An 18,223-nucleotide genomic window follows, 5' to 3' on the forward strand; every position below is an offset into this window, starting at 1 on the left:
GCTGATTGTTTTTTTTTTTTTCTTCTTCAAGAAATCGTTTGTTTTTCCTTATAGTGTGCCACCGTTTACCCCTGTTATGTCTTCCCAGCAGACCTCGGATGTGTTGTGCCCGGCCCAGCAAACCCTGGACATGAGCTCCAGTCTACCGGCCAACAGTAGCCCGTTCTCCAACTCCCTGCTCCGGCCTACAGGAGACCCCGACAACTCCCAAGCAGCGGTTTTCTCCAGTGGAGAGGCGCTAAGCACCATCCAGAAGCAGGACATCGCACCCCCCAGCTCCTTCCCCGTGCCCGCAGACCCTCTGCTGCAGCAGGGCAGGCCAGGCAGCAGTGCTGGGGCCTTGGGCCGCATGTGTGGAGATCCAGCCCCCCAGCAGCACCAGCTTCCCCTCCTACCCCCAGATGAGGTGGCCCAGCTGGAGCAGGCGGTGCGACAACTGCAGGCCAAGGGCTTCTGCAGCCTGCCACTGCAGTCAGAGACCTCCATGACCAAGCAGCAGCAACGGCAACAACAGCTCCAACAGCAGCAACAACTGCAGCAGCAACAACACATACAACAGCATCAACAACAACAAATACAACAGCAACAACAAATACAACAGCAACAGCAAATACAACAGCAACAGCAAATACAACAGCAACAGCAAATGCAACAGCAACAACAGATGCAACAACAACAGCAAATACAACAGCAGCAACAAATTCAGCAGCATCAGATTCAACAGCAGCAGCAGCAACAGCAGCTCCAGCAGCAGCAGCAGCAACAGCAGGTCCTGGAGAACCTCCAGCTGTTCCAGTCTCAGATCCCCATGCAGTGCGGCATGTTCCAGGGAGGATCTCGAGATGAATCCTCTGAGCAACAGGGTTCTCCTCAGAGCATGGTGCAGAACCACGGATCCCTCTTTCAGCAGGCCCAGCAGCAACAACAGCAACAGAAGCAGCAGCAGCAGCAAGCGGCACTATTTCAACAAGCCAATGAGCTCCTCTCCATTCAGACCAACTTTCTCCAACAGACCCCTTCCCACCCCTCCCCACCCCTGTTTCACAACCCCAGTCCCCTGGCTGAGGCACAGGACCCGCAGGGGACGCTATTTCACACCCAGAAAACCTCCCCCACCCAGGAGCAGGTGCAGGCAGCTCTCTTCCAGAACACCCTGACAGTTCTGAGTGGGACCAGCCTCTCTCCAGAGCAGCCTCCATCCGCCCCGGGCCTGTTCCTCCCACAGAGCACTCTGCCTGCTCAGCTTGGTGCCGGGGGCAGCCAGCAGCAGCAGCTGGCCTTCCTCAGCGCCCTGCAGACCTCTGCCGCGGAGCCCCAGTCAGTGTTCCAGGCTCAGAGTCAGCTCTCGCCCATCCAGCAGGGAACTCCCATGGAGCAGCAGCAGCCCTCTCAACCTCAAGCCCAGCCACAGCCCCCCCAGCAGGGCTCCATGTTCCAGAACATCTCCCCTCACCCACCTGCGAACACCCTCTCTCCCAGCCAGCTGCAGCAGGCCGGGCTTCTATTCTGCAGCAATCCCCTCTCCACCCCAGAGCAGCCCTCCAGTCTCCTGTTTAGCCAGGCCCAGATGCCCCCCATGAGCAGCAGCAACCTGGCCTCTCAGGACTCCCAAAACCCCTCCATGCTCTTCTCCCAGGCCAGCATGGTGACCGTCAGCCAGCAGGAGGGCTCCGAGCCCATGGCCTTCCAGAACCAGAGCTCAGTGGTGGGGAACACACAGGAGCCTCGGCAGCCGGGCTTGTTCCAGGAGCAGCAGCCGATGCAGCTGGTCCCCAGCTCCAACAGAGGCCCTGAGCAGCCAGTCACCCTCTTCATGCCCCAGTCCAACATGGCCACCCTGCAGGGGGGCATGGCCAACCAAGATCTCCCTCCCACGGCCATCTTCACCACGCAGAACGGTGTGGCGGGCCTGCAGACTACCACCTCCTCCCCAGTACAGCAACAAGGCTCCATGTTCCAGACTGCTGTTGGAGGGAACCTCAGTCAGCCCAGCCAAGCTCAGCCGCCTGGCCTCTTCCTCTTTGGCATCCAGAATGGTAAAGATCACATACAAATTAAATGTAATGTGTATATATATTTTTTTTAAATTATATTTTCTTTCTTTTTTTTCACTTAATAAGTGACTTTCTTTCTTTCACAGAGTGCGGTCAACTGATAAACACGCCAGGAAACACCCTGTCCGATCAGATTATTGCCATCAGTCAGTCTGGCCAGGACCAGAGAGAGAGTGATGCCCAGATCCAGTCCCTGCTCGACCAATCCATGTCTGAGTCCAGGAGCATGCAGAGCAGCATGACTGCATCTCAGAACATGGAGAAGATAGATGACCTGCTAGTTAGTCTTCAGGAGCAGGGCAACAACCTCACTCGTTCCTATTAGGCCTGCAATGGGTCTCTGTTAAATCCTCTTTTGTGCCCTTGTTGTTTGGTGTGTGACAAAGAAAGGTTGTAGTTTGAACACGATCAGACATTTGCTGTTCAAAGCTAAATGAATTTAATACCTGTATGTTTTTATGTATGTTGACCTTCTGAGTGTGGTTAGTGGGAGTAATGAACCAAACTCTATGGTGGGCTTCTTTACCAACTGTAAGTTATATTCTGAATGAAGTATTGGTGAAGAGGAGAAGAGAAGTGCTTCTTGTATCTGGACCTGGGTTTGGTGGGGAAAGAAATGGCTAGATGATATAGCTTTGTGGTGACATTACACCAGTATAATAAAATAGTTTGTTGTTGTAAGTCAGTCACCTCCAACTGTGAATGAGACATCTCCCACATAGGAATGTTTAGTTAACTCCGAATCAGTTCTAAGTACAGCACTTTGAAACATGGTTTTATACAGATGGTGCAAGCTAGCACAAAATACTGTATTCTCAAGGACCAGACTGTGGGTTCATAATATCTTGTTGATTTCCCTTTTTGTACGTAAGTATTTTAGGAAAAATTTCATGACAGAAGAAAACATACAGCTTATCAAAAGAAGACAGTGTAAAGGTATTTTTTACACGTTCCCTCAGCACTTTATGATGCTTTTCCATTGAGACCAGTTACTCATTAAGTTTGTAGCTTTTGGTTTAATTTTATATTATATTCCTTGGCAGTGACCCACCTACATTTTAATCCACCCATTCCTACATGTGGGATTATTACACCATAGAACTACTACCACTTTCTGGTAGAGTGGAAATCCTTATTGAAAATCATTAATACCAACTGTAGTGTTCATGCATTTTCATATACACTTGTACCCATAGCATCCTTTTCCCAGAATGCCTGGTTGTTTGTTGGATGTACGTGTTTGATGTCATAACTGTTTTTAGATACAGGTAGATATTGTGTTGTATTGCAGTTATTTTCCACTGCAGATGTATTTGCTCACGTCTGGCACGCAGGAGCTGGACTTGCATCCATACACAGATCAGAAAGGAGGAAGGTTTTCCACCTGTTTCAGTGTGGAGGTGGCTTTGAAGAATGTTGCCATGTTACAGAAAGGCAGCCATTCTTTGCTTTCATCCATTGGTCGGTTTCTCTTGCCATGGTGCTACATGCAGGAATTGAGCCCATCAACAGGCATTTTATCTTGGAAAATGAAATCAGTATAAAAATACTTATACTTATCTTAACTGTAAACTAACGACGTTCTTGCTTACAGTGGGCCCCAGTTGGCAACTGAGGGAGCACCTTTACTTGGTGAATAGCCAGTTTTATGGCTCATACTGTATTGATGGTCGTTCTCCAAAGTGTTGTTTGTGACTCACCATGACAGTGAGAAAGTAGACAGGAGTAGTTGTTTGTTAAAATCCACCTTATTGTGATGTAGTTGGTAAAATACAATGTACTGCTGCCAAACTGGAAATTTGTATCACAAGTTGTCTTTTGTTTCTGGTCTGAATCTGAGTATGTGTGAACAAGGGGCTGATCTATGGTGATGATTAGCTCAGAGTGCCTTCATCATTCTCTCCTGAAGCTTTCCTCTATCTCAGCGTTTCTTTATATTTACAAAAAAGCAGCTTTTTTCAAATGGAGTGTGGTGAATATCCGTTTTAGTAATGTGATTGGTTGGGCCTTTGGTGTACCCCAACTCCCCATCCCAGAGCTTGAGCTCTTTTAGATATTTAAGGGGGCCAACTCTTGAAGAATGAATTCTAAACCTGGTTTGGAGAAAAGAGCTGTCTGTGATTGGCTTTCTTCAACTCTTGTGAAATAGTAGTTATTGTTTCCAGTAGTTATGTCTATTTATGTGATTTTTTTTTATAGGATTTACAAATATTTTATCATAACTTTTTTACTGGTGTAGTTTGTATAACTAAAAAAAACTGATAAAATATAGCAAATGTATTTGTGTGGTAGATGTGTCTACATGTGTTCCACAATGTGTGCAACAAATGACTGCTTTTAGTTTGTAATTGCTATGTAATTGAGCTCTTTTATGTATTTGGCTTTTGGGTGACGTATTTGTCCTGCATATCCTTTCAACTTCTATCAAATGGATTTTGTGATTTTAGAAGTTAAAATGTACAATTCAACCTAATAGTAGCATGTACATTCCTGTACATTTGATTCCTTCTTTGATTTTGGCCAGATAGATATATGACAATATTGACTTTAAGCATGCTTTCTCAAACATGCCACAAGAATCAAACCCTTTCCATTATTTAATGGAACATTGACCCCTCATCTATGTGATTAAGTAATCAACCTCTTTCCAAAATACAGCCTTTTAAATCCTCATGAACAGCTATGCCAGTGCAATAAAGCCATACAGAAAAAATGTTTAAGTAAAGAAATAAGCCATTTATAACAAAACTATTTATAAAAAAGGTACACCAATTGTATGTACGGCATCTATCCATCTCAATATTAGACCAGTTGTTAACGTTCTATATGTGATATAGATGTGAACATTTGATACGATAAACACTACAGTAAATAGAATGACGTGTGTGCTGTAGTACACAGTGACATATTTTCAAACATAAGCAAATCAAGAAACATGTATTCTTGATTCTATGACATTGAAGCATGACATTTGAAGATCAGGCAGGGGTATTGCTTATTAATATTGTACTTTTTCAGTAAAAGCTATATATTTATTAAAACCCTCTCAAGTATTAAGGAAAAGGTTGAGATACATTGATAACTCACCATGTTAACTCGTATCTTTCAACTCAAGGAAAACCAAAGCAGTTGGGAGACCATTCTAGCTGTACTTGCACCTAGACTAACCAATGATGTATAACATCACCAAGTACAGCAAATATTTCATAGAAATATCTAGTACAAGGACTACATTAAAGGTGTATACTTGTGCCTTGACAACCGTTTATAGTAGGTACCTGATTATTATTTTACCATTGTTGCCTGTTATTATCCCTAGTATCTTGCAAGCCATAGACTCTTGTGCATTGATTGTGCTACAAATGCCGCAAAGATATCAGTGACCAGAAAAAAAAGAAATATAAGTGTTGTGCAACTTTGTACATCAGATTTTTATTTTGACAAAGATAATCATTGCAATTTTGTCGTACAATGTCAGTGCAGATGAAATTTTGTCTCAAACTGCTATGCAGTTTGACTCAATGTAGATGTAAATCTGTTACTTTTTTAATAGGCTATATATATTTTTATATCTAGTCTCTCTAGATTCTTTATTACAAAGAGGAAACTAAAATAGATGTTTTAATTCTATTAATTATTTATGCAGCCTAATTAAATACGTTCTATTCCTGTTTGGTACCAGGAAGGATTTGGATGATTGGGATTATGTCACTTCAGACAAACACAGATTACAATCCAAACATGTCTTCTATTCACTTTTTAAGTGTCATCCGCTTGTCCGTTCACAAACTGATCTCTGTGTCTTATCCTGTCTTGATTTCATGTAAAAGTCTGCTTGGTTCTCAAGAAAGGTGTGTGTGTGTAGATTCTTTTTCTGTATTTAGTGAACTTGTTGCTAGAGCAGATATGTTATGAGGTTTTGGGAGGGGAATGCAGATCATTAATGGGTTTCTAGTAACCATGTGAACAACCATCAAATATCACCTTTGAGAAATTAAATCTATATAAATGTATTTTTGCTTTGTTGGGCATTTGTATACTCTTGCAGTAATATTTCTGTAAACCTGCTGCTATCTATATTAATAAAGATAGATGATATATTTTTGTGGGTCCTTTATTCTGATTTCAAAAAATGTACTGTAGGCATTCTACTCCTTATCCCCAGTACATCGTTGACACTGACCAAAATTCATCCTTTGACAAAGGTCAATGTGAATTTTTTTTAAATCTGGAATCAGATTCCATTTGTTTTTTTCAACAGTATCCCTGCAAGTAGAGGAGCTGACTGAAGGTGGAGGAGATGTATCCGTGCATTCCCCAGTGAAATCAGTGTTATCAAGGGCTACAGTGTTACCGTTCTTTGCAACCCAGTCTGATACTTCTGCGTATGTATGACACGGGTTTACACTTCATATATACGACAAGTTTTTATCAACAGAAAATGTGTCTCTTTCACACGCAGAACCAGGGGCGATTCTAGGATCAGACCTTTAGGGGTGCTCAGCCCCCAATGAGAGGGCATGCTCCCCTGAAAGAAAATGTATTACATTTTAAAGTTAAACGCATGAATATGGTGCACTTTGAGAGCAAAATTAAGAGGCTAGATCTATGTAGAATCTGTGCTCTTGTAAACAATGTCATGTTCTTTTAACCATAAAGATTTTTTGTATAGCAAATATCATAAAAAACAAACAAATGGGATTACCTGTGTTGAACTACATTAAAAAGCAAAAGTCAAAAGCATCACTTATTGTAAAGCTAACACATCCAATATAAATCATTTTTAATGTTGTATTAAAATTGTTTATACTAGATGATGTAAGATGGGTCTGTAAACCTCTCCCCACTCTGCCTCTGATTGGCTGTGAGGTTTATGCATTAGGAGTGACGATTGGTTCCAGAGCCAGTTGGGAAGCACGGGTAAAATGCTGTGTTACTACCCGCCACGCCGCTCATTTCACTGGATAACAATTAATACATTTATGTATTATTAAGCAAAATATTGAATGAATGAAAAAACTAAGGATGTCCCTTTCTTCATAAACTACCAGCATCAAATGATAATAAACAATAATAATTTTTTTAATTATTATTATTTTTAGGGGTGCTGAGATGAAATTTAGGGATGCTTGAGCACCCCTAAAAAGGGTCTAAACGTCATCAACTCTTTATCGATTATACGTCATCATCCGGACTCGGTTTTTACGGAGATTCGATCGCATAGATATCTTTATATATATCTATGTTCGATCGTGTGTGATAGAGACGCATTTTCTGTTGATAGAAATGAATGTGAGGAATTCGCGTATACATTGCACGTAAAACAGGGATTTGGTGTATGGCTCGCAAAATACAAGTGTAAACCCGTTTCATAGATACCCAAAAGTATGAGACTGGGTTGTTCTCTCTATGACCCCTGGTGGCCTGAGTGTGGAATATCTTGTAATGCTCGAGCGAAATCAGTAATCATCTTTTGTTCCAAACAAATATGATGTTCCTAGCCAGTGGCCACAAAGTAGTTTGATGGTGAATCAACAAACAACAAGTATCATATAATCATACATTAAAATACATGCACAAAACTGGACCAGATGACTTAACAAAACCTGTATGAGGAAAGTCATTAAAGCTGTACTTACAGTAACCTACTAATTAAAGCTGTACTGTTGCTGTAGTCTGATATGCCATCAGTAGAGAGCAGCAGTACACCGCTGTAGTGTCTAGACTGCAAACTACCTTTGAACGAAGAACTATAACGTCTTCACGTACAGTGTAACATCAGACGTGTGTACGGACGTTGGCGTCGTCCCTTTGCAGCACGGTCAAGATGGCTGATGTCACAGCAGCGGACGGAGAGAAACTCAGCAAAAAGTAAGGTTATAATGTCCCACATTAGCATAGCCAGTTTTATAGTCGTTTGCGATACTGTATTGCTGTATTGAGACTTATTTGCAATGTATTTGTCAATACATTAGGATTACATTATATTGTTGCATACAGTTACATCAGTTAAAAGAAACCACGATGTGAGAAACAGCCGCTCCATATGGCGATACGCCTACAAGTTCCTGTGGGACGTTCGGTTCAAGGGTGTTAGCGCACATGGTGCTTGTAGTTTTCTTGAATGTCATTTGCAATCCCCCACCTACAATCTTATCATTTTGAACTACAAAGCCCACAATGCATAGTGAAATGGTACCAAATGGCGTTGGCTAATTTGTAGTTGCGTTTTCATCGATCAGTTTCATTTTAATGCTGGTAACTACCACGACGTGTGCTTCTATCGAGTAGGCTACCTCAAAAAAAGGACTAATTGGTGATTCTCTGATTCGTTATTTGACAAATGAACCCAATCCACAGGCGCTGCTATCAATAGCCATCTTAAATCTGTGCTGTAGACTTTGTAGTCATCCTATGATGTGGACCCCAAAGACAGCTTTCTCAGTCTGTGTGTTTCTCTCCAGGTCTGGTCATTGAATGGTGTAGGTCAGTAGATCAGCCTGCTTCGGCATGCTGACAGTGGTCAGGGCTGCCAGGCAGCAGGTGTGCCAAGCCCTCAGGGTCAGGGCACAGGGGATAAAGTTGGCTCTCCCCAGTTCAGCAACTGTCCCAACTTTAATTCAGGGGAATCGCTGGCGAGGTGACAAAAGGTTGGTGGCTTTTCCATTCCATGAGAAAACAACCAACCTTTTGTCATCCAAATAATGAACAGAATCCCTTCCCGTTGTATGCGTGGTTTGCATGGTCGTATTTTCGGTTGTCTTTCCCCAAACCGATACTACTGGTTTTAGTTCCGCTGATGCTCTAATGTGTATTACCTGTGTATGTTTTGTCAGTGAGCTAAAGAGGCGAATGAAAGCTGACAAGAAGGCAGCTGAGAAAGAGGCCAAAGTCAAGGAACAGCAGGAGCAGACTAAAGATACCAATGACACAGCAGATCAAAATGCCTTTGGGGCAGATGAAGAGACCCTTGACCCTAACGTGAGTTCTAATGATGTGCTGGTCTTCTGACTCCCACAGGGCTAGTCTACTACGAGGACATGCTAAGAGAATATCTGAAACCTGCAGGAATGAGAAGCTTTTTAAATAACAACCAGTCTATTTCTATGTCGTAGCAATACTACAAGATCCGCACCCAAGCCATCCAAGCTCTAAAGGGCACAGCAGAGGACCCGTACCCACACAAGTTCCAGGTAGATCTGTCACTCACAGAGTTTATCGAGAAATACAACCATCTACAGCCAGGAGACCAGCTAACAAATGTGGTTCTCAGTTTGTCAGGTACTAATAATATTTATATTGGTTTGATATTAATAAAAAAGTAAAATAGGTTAACAAATGAGCATTTTAGACTAAGTAATACAAAAAATTGTATGTTGTTGGCAGGCCGTGTCCATGCCAAGAGGGAGTCGGGGGCCAAGTTACTGTTCTACGACCTGAGAGGGGAAGGTGTCAAGCTTCAAGTCATGGCAAACAACAGGTAGTAAAGTGGCTATTTAATTACAGTGTATAACTTCCTTAAAGTTGTGATGTTACTCATTTAGGGCCCATCCACCTGTCCCTCTGCTGCAGGAACTACAAATCAGAGGAGGAGTTTGTGCGAATCAACAACAAGCTGCGTCGTGGTGACATCATTGGAGTCCGTGGGAACCCTGGAAAGACTAAAAAGGGGGAGCTGAGCATCATTCCCATAGAGATGACCCTGCTGTCACCTTGTTTGCACATGCTGCCCCATCTGCACTTTGGCCTCAAAGATAAGGTTAGCAACAATGCCTACAACCTACACAAGGAGCCAAAGGAATCGTAAAAGGCTTTCATGTTTGATTCGAGGCGCTGTGGAGCTCATTTCTCCATACCACTTTTCCCCCCAGGAAACCAGGTTCCGTCAGCGTTACCTAGATCTGATTCTCAATGACTCTGTGAGGCAGAAGTTTATAACACGCTCCAAGATCATCTCCTACCTTCGAAGCTTCCTGGACCAGCTGGGGTTCCTAGAGGTGAGCATGGTGGCCAATAGGAGGCATCAGATATCTAAACATTCTGATTTAGGGTCCAGGGAATGGTATAGAGTTCCAGCTTTAAGGCTTCAGGGTCAGGCTATATATTTCATGCAAGTTAATCAGGCTATATATTTCATGCAAGTTAATCATATATTTAAATAATGCAACAGTCTGGTTTGATGTGGGGAAGTCGTCTAAAATAGATTGTAATGTGCAGACCAAATTTAGCCCAAACCTGTTCCTGGAAAGCCTAGATTTAGTAGATTTGTATTCCAATCATTAGGGATGGGTGAACGATGCCTTGTGAAGCTTTGGTGGTTTCTTCCGGATTGTGCCGGCCCAAAGAGCCGAACGATCGGCGCATTGAAAATGCACAGCGTCAGCGTTAGAATTGTGTAATTTTCTCACAGACCATGTAGAGATGTTTGTTTTTTTCTTGACCTTCCGGGGGGGCGGGGGGTGCCGTTGGGGGGGCGGGGCGCCCCCCTAATATAATGGTAGGGGAAACACTGCTGGGGGGACTTTATTATTGGGTGTGCTTTGCCTTCGGCAAGGGCACAACCTTTGTTCTCTCACATATATATTATTATTGGGTGTGCTTTGCCTTCGGCAAGGGCACAACCTTTGTTCTCTCACATATATATTATTATTATTATTATTCTTTTTGCCCCCCTAAAACTCAGTCAATATTTGGCCTACATAGACAAAGTAGGTGTCAAAAGTTTCGTCTTGGTAGCGATTGAGTTGCTTCTATTGGAATTTACGTTCCGTTGCATGGTTTAGGCTGAAGTTAAGTTTTTGTGGCGAAAAGTGAAGCTAACGGTGGCTAATTTGCTAGCCACAGTCACTGACGTTACTTACGTCACTAACGTCACAAAAACACGCGTGACTACCTTTGGCAGAACATTCGTTTTGCATCTGTTAACTTGGGGGATAGCTAGGCTAACTATAGCTTTACTGCAAGGCAGCTGCAGAAACGCCACAAGCTAAGAGGCCAGGGTGATAACTATTTACTAATTTTACTTTGTGATATGACACACAATTGTCATGTGTAATGTACAGTATAAGCTGATATTATTAAGGAAGTACATATATTTTCGGAAACAGTAGTCTACTATTTCACTGAAGTATTAGCATCATGACATTAGCCTGTGTTGCCCGGGCAACACGTACTACAGTGGTCTATGATGTAGCGTTATCTGTTTTCAATCGTTAAAATAAACATTCCTTACATATACATTTTCGTTGTAGGGTTTATTCTGACATTAGTAAACGATTTGTTGGTGAAATTACCATTACCTGTGGTTTCAAACCAGTGAAGCTCACTGCAACGCTGTAGCTTACGTGAGACACACTACAAAAACATCTACACTACACAGCTGTTTAGGAAGTCAAACGGCGACAGAACATGTTCGGCACTCCCCTTACTTAAATCAAAAGTCTATCTAACTACTAACCTGAACTTCATTGCCACAGCCTAAACGTTGTCAATCTGTTCATGAAAATAATTAATTTCATCTTAAACCGTACCACGGAACGTTAAATCCAATTCAACCAACGTAATCGCTACCAAGACGAACACAGCAGTAGTCTAGTACTGTACCGTAGTAGTACAATTTACCGGGGCAGCTTCTCCACACAGGGCTATATCGCATTTTGCATTGTTACTGACAATGATCGCTACCAGTGAGCTTTTTATGAATGAGCGATTTTCCACTAAATAAATGTCAAGCTTATTTACGTTTTGGGGGGCATATTTTCAGTTAGCAGATGGTACTGTTTGAATCGCAATTCCATCTTCTAATCTACAGTACTGCCGGTAACGTCGTAGAATAATCTTCAAAGGGGGTTCTTTATTCATGAATGAATGCAATGAGTAGGCTAAATGCATGAAAATATCACGAGAAGGGAAAAACTTAAGAGGACGTTTAAGTCAGAGATTAGGTAAATTTTTACACCGGTCTGCCAAATTTATTCGTTTTGATTCAACGATGAGGATGCCTTTTGCAGGGGAAATGAGAAGATCTATTTCATTCTACACTTCACTCGTATTTTCAGTTGTAAATGAGCAGCAAAAAAAAAATGCTTTTAAATCTATGTAATCTTTATAAATAATAAGTATGCATTTTTTATATAAAATATACAGAAATATCAGTTGTAAAAATTTCATTCAAAAACAGACCCCTGTGCAACCGACGCAAGCAAGCACACCCTACAATTTCCCCAGAAATTGTACCCTCTCTAGTTACTAATTATTATTACTGTTAACAATGTTGACGAATCATCAACATTTGTTTTCTGGGCACTGTAAAGATCTACCTAGTCCTATCATGTTACGTTTAATTTCAATAAAATAACACAACACAAGTGCACGTATTTATAATTATTACCATACGGATTTGGCTAAATACTAATGACCAATGGAAAAACTTGAGCGATGCCTGTTGTTGCTTCTCTGGCAATGTCTGATTTGTCTTTAACAAGAACAATCAAGCCTAACATCTTCAATCCTGCATAAGCGGTGTCACAACTTATCAACTGAAGTCACCCCAGGTTTTTCCAATCGAGTATGAACGTATTCACATTAAATGGGCAGTGTTTGCTCCATATGACCAATCGCAAACATCGACAAGTCTTCCAAAGCCACACATTTTACACAAGATGAGCTAACCATGATATTAAACAAATATGAAGAATTCAAAAATATAATCACAGCTAAAAGCAACACCGCTGTTGCAAAAGGCAGTAAGAAACACTGGCAAAAAATGGCCATATGTGTGAATGCAGAAGTTAATATGCTTATCAATATCACTGCCCCATCATTAAGGCTTTAATCAGTCTCTGTTTTAGGATGACATCGGTTGGCTATATTACAAAGATACTCGTCGGGGAAAGCAAAAGTGTTTATAGTAGGCGGTTCTTTCATACTTGAGCTGTTATCTCCAACTTGACCTGCAGGTTAGGTGTGTAGCATAAGTTCTGTGTGTAGCGATCTTCCCTGGTAAGTAGTGAACCACTCATGACACTGAAAACCTAAAGTTACCTCACAAACCTCAAATCTTGCTTCATACTATTGTCCCCTGGGGTTGGAGTAAACACCTACTGGAGGGTAGACCTCCAGGAGCAGGGTTGGACCACCCTGGTATAAACACTGTGATTTTCCCCTCAGATTGAGACACCCATGATGAACCTGATCCCAGGTGGTGCCGTGGCCCGTCCTTTCGTCACCTATCACAACGAACTGGACATGAACCTCTACATGAGGATTGCTCCTGAGCTCTACCACAAGGTGGGACATTTACCTTTACATTCCCATGATTAGTCACAAAGCCCAGGCTTTTATTGTTATTCTGATGGCTCGTACTTCTGTTCTATTCCCAGATGCTTGTGGTCGGTGGGATTGACCGAGTTTATGAAGTGGGTCGTCAGTTCAGAAATGAGGGGATTGACCTCACGCATAACCCTGAGTTCACCACTTGTGAATTCTATATGGCTTATGCAGATTACTATGACTTGATGGATATTACCGAAAATCTTCTTTCAGGTAATTTAAGCGATACTAGTCCTCTGGTTTCACGTGCATCTATGAACTAGGGGCGTATGTTTCATTATACATGGGTGGGACCACCCAATTTTTGAAAACTGCAATTTGCCCCCCTACACTTTTAAGGAAAATTATATTTAACTGACGCATCATCAGTTATATATACAAAAAAAAAGCTGTCCACTAGCACCCACATTTGCCTACGCCCCTTCTATGGGGCGTAGGCATTCTATTTTTCTTAGCATTTGTATAAAAGCAACCTATCAGCAGTTTATCACCCATTTGATTTGCTCTGTTCTCCTCAGGAATGGTGAAGCACATCACTGGAGGGTACAAGGTGACCTACCATCCAGAGGGTCCAGAGGGACAGGCCCAAGAGATCGACTTTACTCCTCCCTTCAGGAGAGTCAGTATGACCAAAGACCTGGAGAAGGAGATGGGTGTGAAGTTCCCTGCCCCAGACACCTATGACAGCAATGGTAAGAGACAACACCTTTGACGTATTGGAACACTGTCATTCATGCTAACCAGCACCAACACTTTACTGTGTACCACACTGACATGTGCCCCTACAGAGACCCGGAAATTCTTTGATGAGCTGTGTGCTCAGAAAGGAGTGGAGTGTCCAGCACCCAGAACCACTGCTCGCCTCTTAGACAAGGTGCTCTTTTCATCTGGGTCACCTTGTATGTTTGTTTCCATGGCCTCAGTACATGACTTACCCCACCTTGGCTTGTGCCCCCTTGCAGCTGGTGGGAGACTTCCTGGAAGTGACATGCATCAACCCCACATTCATCTGTGACCACCCCCAGATCATGAGCCCCTTGGCCAAATGGTGAGCTGCCTTTCCTACCCATTTCCTGTGAGGGTAGTTGGGGGAATTGGATTGTCGTTTGCCATGCTTATCAGTATTAACTGAAACATTTGTCATTGCCAAGGTCTCTGAACGATTGTGGCCCATCTCTCCCCATACAGGCACAGGTCAGAGAAGGGCCTGACAGAGCGCTTTGAGCTCTTTGTGATGAAGAAGGAGATCTGTAATGCTTACACTGAGCTGAACGACCCCATCCGCCAGAGGGAGCTCTTTGAGCAACAGGGCAAGGTCAGTGGGACTTGTGCAAGAGAAAAAAGATGGTTGTTGTTTTTGGCCCAGCGTATGCAGTGAGTTAGCCAGTAACAGATGTCATTTCTGATACAGTTAGGTCCATAAATATTTGGACATTGACACCATTTTCATCATTTTGGCTCTGTATACCACCACAATGGATTTGAAATGAAACAATCAAGATGTGCTTTAAGTGCAGACTTTCAGCTTTAATTTCAGGGTATTTACATCCAAATCAGGTGAACGGTGTAGGAATTACAACACATTTGATATGTGGCCCCCCCCTTTTTAAGGGACCAAAAGTAATTGGACAATTGGCTGCTCAGCTGTTCCATGGCCAGGTGTATGTTATTCCCTCATGGGAGTTTGTTATTTCATTGACAAGGAGCAGATAAAATGTCTAGAGTTCATTTCAAGTATGGTATTTGTGTTTGGAATCTGTTGCTGTCAACTCTCAATATGAAGTCCAAAGAGCTGTCACCATCAGTGAAGCAAGCCATCGTTAGGCTGAAAAATCAAAACAAACCTATCAGAGAGATAGCAAAAACATTAGGTGTGGCCAAATCAACTGTTTGGTACATTCTTAAAAAGAAAGAACGCACTGGTGAGCTCAGCAACACCAAAAGACCCGGAAGACCACGGAAAACAACTGTGGTGGATGACAGAAGAATTCTTTCCCTGGTGAAGAAAAACCCCTTCACAACAGTTGGCCAGATCAAGAACACTCTCCAGGAGGTAGGCATATCTGTGTCAAAGTCAACAATTAAGAGAAGACTTCACCAGAGTAAATACAGAGGGTTCACCACAAGATGTAAACCATTGGTGAGTCTCAAAAACAGGAAGACCAGATTAGAGTTTGCCAAAAAACATCTAAAAGAGCCTGTACAGTTCTGGAACAACATCCTATGGGCAGATGAGACCAAGATCAACTTGTACCAGAATGATGGGAAGAGAAGAGTATGGAGAAGGGAAGGAACTGCTCATGATCCAAAGCATACCACCTCATCAGTGAAGCATGGTGGAGGTAGTGTTATGGCGTGGGCATTTATGGCTGCCAATGGAACTGGTTCCCTTGTATTTATCGATGATGTGACTGCTGACAAAAGCAGTAGGATGAATTCGGAAGTGTTTCGGGCAATATTATCTGCTCAGATTCAGCCAAATGCTTCAGAACTCATAGGACGGCGCTTCACAGTGCAGATGGACAATGACCCGAAGCATACTGCGAAAGCAACCAAAGAGTTTTTTAAGGCAAAGAAGTGGAATGTTCTGCAATGGCCAAGTCAATCACCTGACCTAAATCCAATTGAGCATGCATTTCACTTGCTAAAGACAAAACTGAAGGGAAAATGCCCTAAGAACAAGCAGGAACTGAAGACAGTTGCAGTAGAGGCCTGGCATCACCAGGGACGAAACCCAGCGTCTGGTGATGTCTATGGGTTCCAGACTTCAGGCTGTCATTGACTGCAAAGGATTTGCAACCAAGTATTAAAAGTGACAATTAGATTTATGATTATGTTAGTTTGTCCAATTATTTTTGGTCCCTTAAAAAGGGGGGGGGCACATATAAAATGTGTTGTAATTCCTACACCGTTCACCTGATTTGGATGTAAATACCCTGAAATTAAAGCTGAAAGTCTGCACTTAAAGCACATCTTGATTGTTTAATTTCAAATCCATTGTGGTATACAGAGCCAAAATGATGAAAATTGTGTCAATGTCCAAATACTTATGGACCTAACTGTATGTCTGTTTCGGCTGTTTTCAGGCTAAGGCAGAAGGAGATGTTGAGGCCATGTTCATCGATGAGAATTTCTGCACAGCTCTGGAATACGGTCTCCCTCCCACCGCTGGCTGGGGGATGGGCATCGATCGCCTTACCATGTTCCTCACTGACTCCAACAATATCAAGGTATCAAGGCACTATACTACTAGACGACTACCTTATATTTGCATCAATTTAGATGCTTTTATCCAAAGCTACTTACAAATGGTGCTTATAGTCAGTACTCAGGCCGAATCCCAATTCTCTGTCTTACCCCTACCCCTTAGTTTTGCCGTTCACGTGAGAATAAGGGCTGTCCCAATACTTGTTTTGATCGAGGGGTAGGGGTACATACCCCTTAAAACCGAGTGTTTTCGGGAGCTTACTTGAAACCGAGGGGTATGTGAATACTGCGCAACCGGAAACAATGGTGGCCAGATCATTCAGAGTCCCATAAATGTAATATTTTCGTGTTAAATAATTGATTAAAAAATTGCCACAGTCTTGTTTTGTCCTCTACACAGTCCTGTACATATATATTTGCAACCATGTTCTTAATTTAAGCGTTTTTTTAAAATCGCTAGTTTGCTACGCTTAACGTTACATTGCTGATTTGCACAACAATCCCGCGTTTCTCTGACTAGCCTTGAATGGACTCCATGCATGTCTACAGTTTTAACTAAACTCCATTAGCAGCGAATTTCGTTCGATATCAGTGCATAACACTACTTGCTTTGGAGACATCGATATACGTAACAAAGTGGTGTCTCATTTCATAGGGCTATGTTTTCACCCCTAGCCCTTCTCAGTTTCGAGGGACAAGGGCTAGGGGTAAACTTAGGGGCAAGGGGTAAGACAGAATATTGGGATTCTGCCTTAATCTAGGACCAGAAGTATTTCAGTGCCATTCTGTTGATGGGGCAGTGCAAAAATAACAATGTATCAAGTGAAACATGGGAAAGAACATTTTGTAGGCGTAGTCTCTTAACGAGATAGTACTACAGTAGGCTCTCAAATACAACCTAACTGCTGTCCTCATTAAGATATATACCCGGGTTTACAGTTCATCTCCTTGATGTTTGAATGAATGTAACCATCTGATGTTGATACTTTGCTCACAGGAGGTGCTGCTGTTCCCTGCCATGAAGCCTGATGACAACAAGACCGCCCCACCCACTGAGGGCACCTCTGTCTGACAACGTGCCCTCAGGTGAACACTCCAGTTTGCCTTCAGTCAGGCCAGGGAATGGTTTCAGATTGGTAGTTAATGTGGACTGTTTAACTGTTTTCCATTTTTACTGTCTGTTTTGAGCCTGTGCTGTTTTGCATTCTTAAGGGAATAAAGTAACTTTTTAAAGCTTTTCTTGTCAGAATTACAACTTGAGTTCCATGCATAACTGTCTGGTGTTGATTTCTTCCCCCAGTCATCTGTCTTCTTTCATCTTCAAGTGTTTGAGCATGTGTAAAACCCAATAAAATGCCATTAACTGTGGCCAATCAACTTATGATGAGCCGTTTTGTTATCTGCCATTCTTTGTATTAAGGATTTTGCTAATTGAGTGCTGTTTTGCATCCTTTGTTCATAAGCATAGAGTTGCTCACAGACTTGTGAGCACAGACTTGGTAATAAAAAAAGAACATAACAAAAAATGATATAGGCCTATTAATGTCACACTACGTCAGATAAACTGCCCAGCCAACTGGTAAATCGGATGCACTGCGACAAGGCAAACTATCATAGATCCAGAACATTTA

General features: G+C 42.5%; 2 protein-coding genes across 6 annotated transcripts in view; both read left to right on the forward strand.

Annotated features, from left to right (window-relative positions):
- The window catches only part of nfat5b (nuclear factor of activated T cells 5b), a 33,346-nt gene extending 27,190 nt beyond the window's left edge, over positions 1-6,156 (forward strand). For 3 of the 4 annotated variants that reach the window (XM_062472081.1, XM_062472082.1, XM_062472084.1), the window contains exons 12-13: positions 89-2,036; positions 2,141-6,156. In XM_062472081.1, the coding sequence (XP_062328065.1) occupies positions 89-2,036; positions 2,141-2,379 (2,187 nt within the window). In that variant the 3' untranslated portion in view covers positions 2,380-6,156. The remainder of the gene's footprint in view (positions 1-88; positions 2,037-2,140) is intronic. The other variant, XM_062472083.1, reaches the window with a different exon arrangement.
- A 1,611-nt stretch (positions 6,157-7,767) lies between these two features.
- Positions 7,768-17,973, forward strand: kars1 (lysyl-tRNA synthetase 1). 2 transcript variants are annotated; one of them, XM_062471446.1, is made up of 15 exons: positions 7,812-7,925; positions 8,519-8,704; positions 8,891-9,035; positions 9,170-9,335; positions 9,441-9,534; positions 9,627-9,813; positions 9,926-10,051; positions 13,224-13,343; positions 13,436-13,598; positions 13,904-14,077; positions 14,174-14,259; positions 14,348-14,433; positions 14,574-14,700; positions 16,472-16,615; positions 17,590-17,973. In XM_062471446.1, the coding sequence occupies exons 2-15, from the start codon at positions 8,565-8,567 to the stop codon at positions 17,662-17,664; spliced, it is 1,833 nt and encodes a 610-aa protein (XP_062327430.1). In that variant the 5' UTR covers positions 7,812-7,925; positions 8,519-8,564; the 3' UTR covers positions 17,665-17,973. The 2 variants fall into 2 exon arrangements, with proteins under 2 accessions (XP_062327431.1, XP_062327430.1); XM_062471447.1 differs by lacking the exon at positions 8,519-8,704 and having other exon boundaries at positions 7,768-7,925.
- Positions 17,974-18,223: the final 250 nt, after the last annotated feature.

Source organism: Osmerus eperlanus, chromosome 10 (genome assembly GCF_963692335.1).
Source record: "Osmerus eperlanus chromosome 10, fOsmEpe2.1, whole genome shotgun sequence".
In the NCBI taxonomy this organism is placed as follows: Eukaryota; Metazoa; Chordata; class Actinopteri; order Osmeriformes; family Osmeridae; genus Osmerus; species Osmerus eperlanus.

Coding starts and splice junctions, on each gene's coding strand:
- kars1 (XM_062471446.1), top strand. CDS start 8,565: ATGCTGACAGTGGTCAGGGCTGCCAGGCAGCAGGTGTGCCAAGCCCTC. Junction 9,036..9,169: donor AAGAGACCCTTGACCCTAAC/GTGAGTTCTAAT, acceptor TCTATGTCGTAG/CAATACTACAAGATCCGCAC. Junction 13,599..13,903: donor TACCGAAAATCTTCTTTCAG/GTAATTTAAGCG, acceptor TGTTCTCCTCAG/GAATGGTGAAGCACATCACT.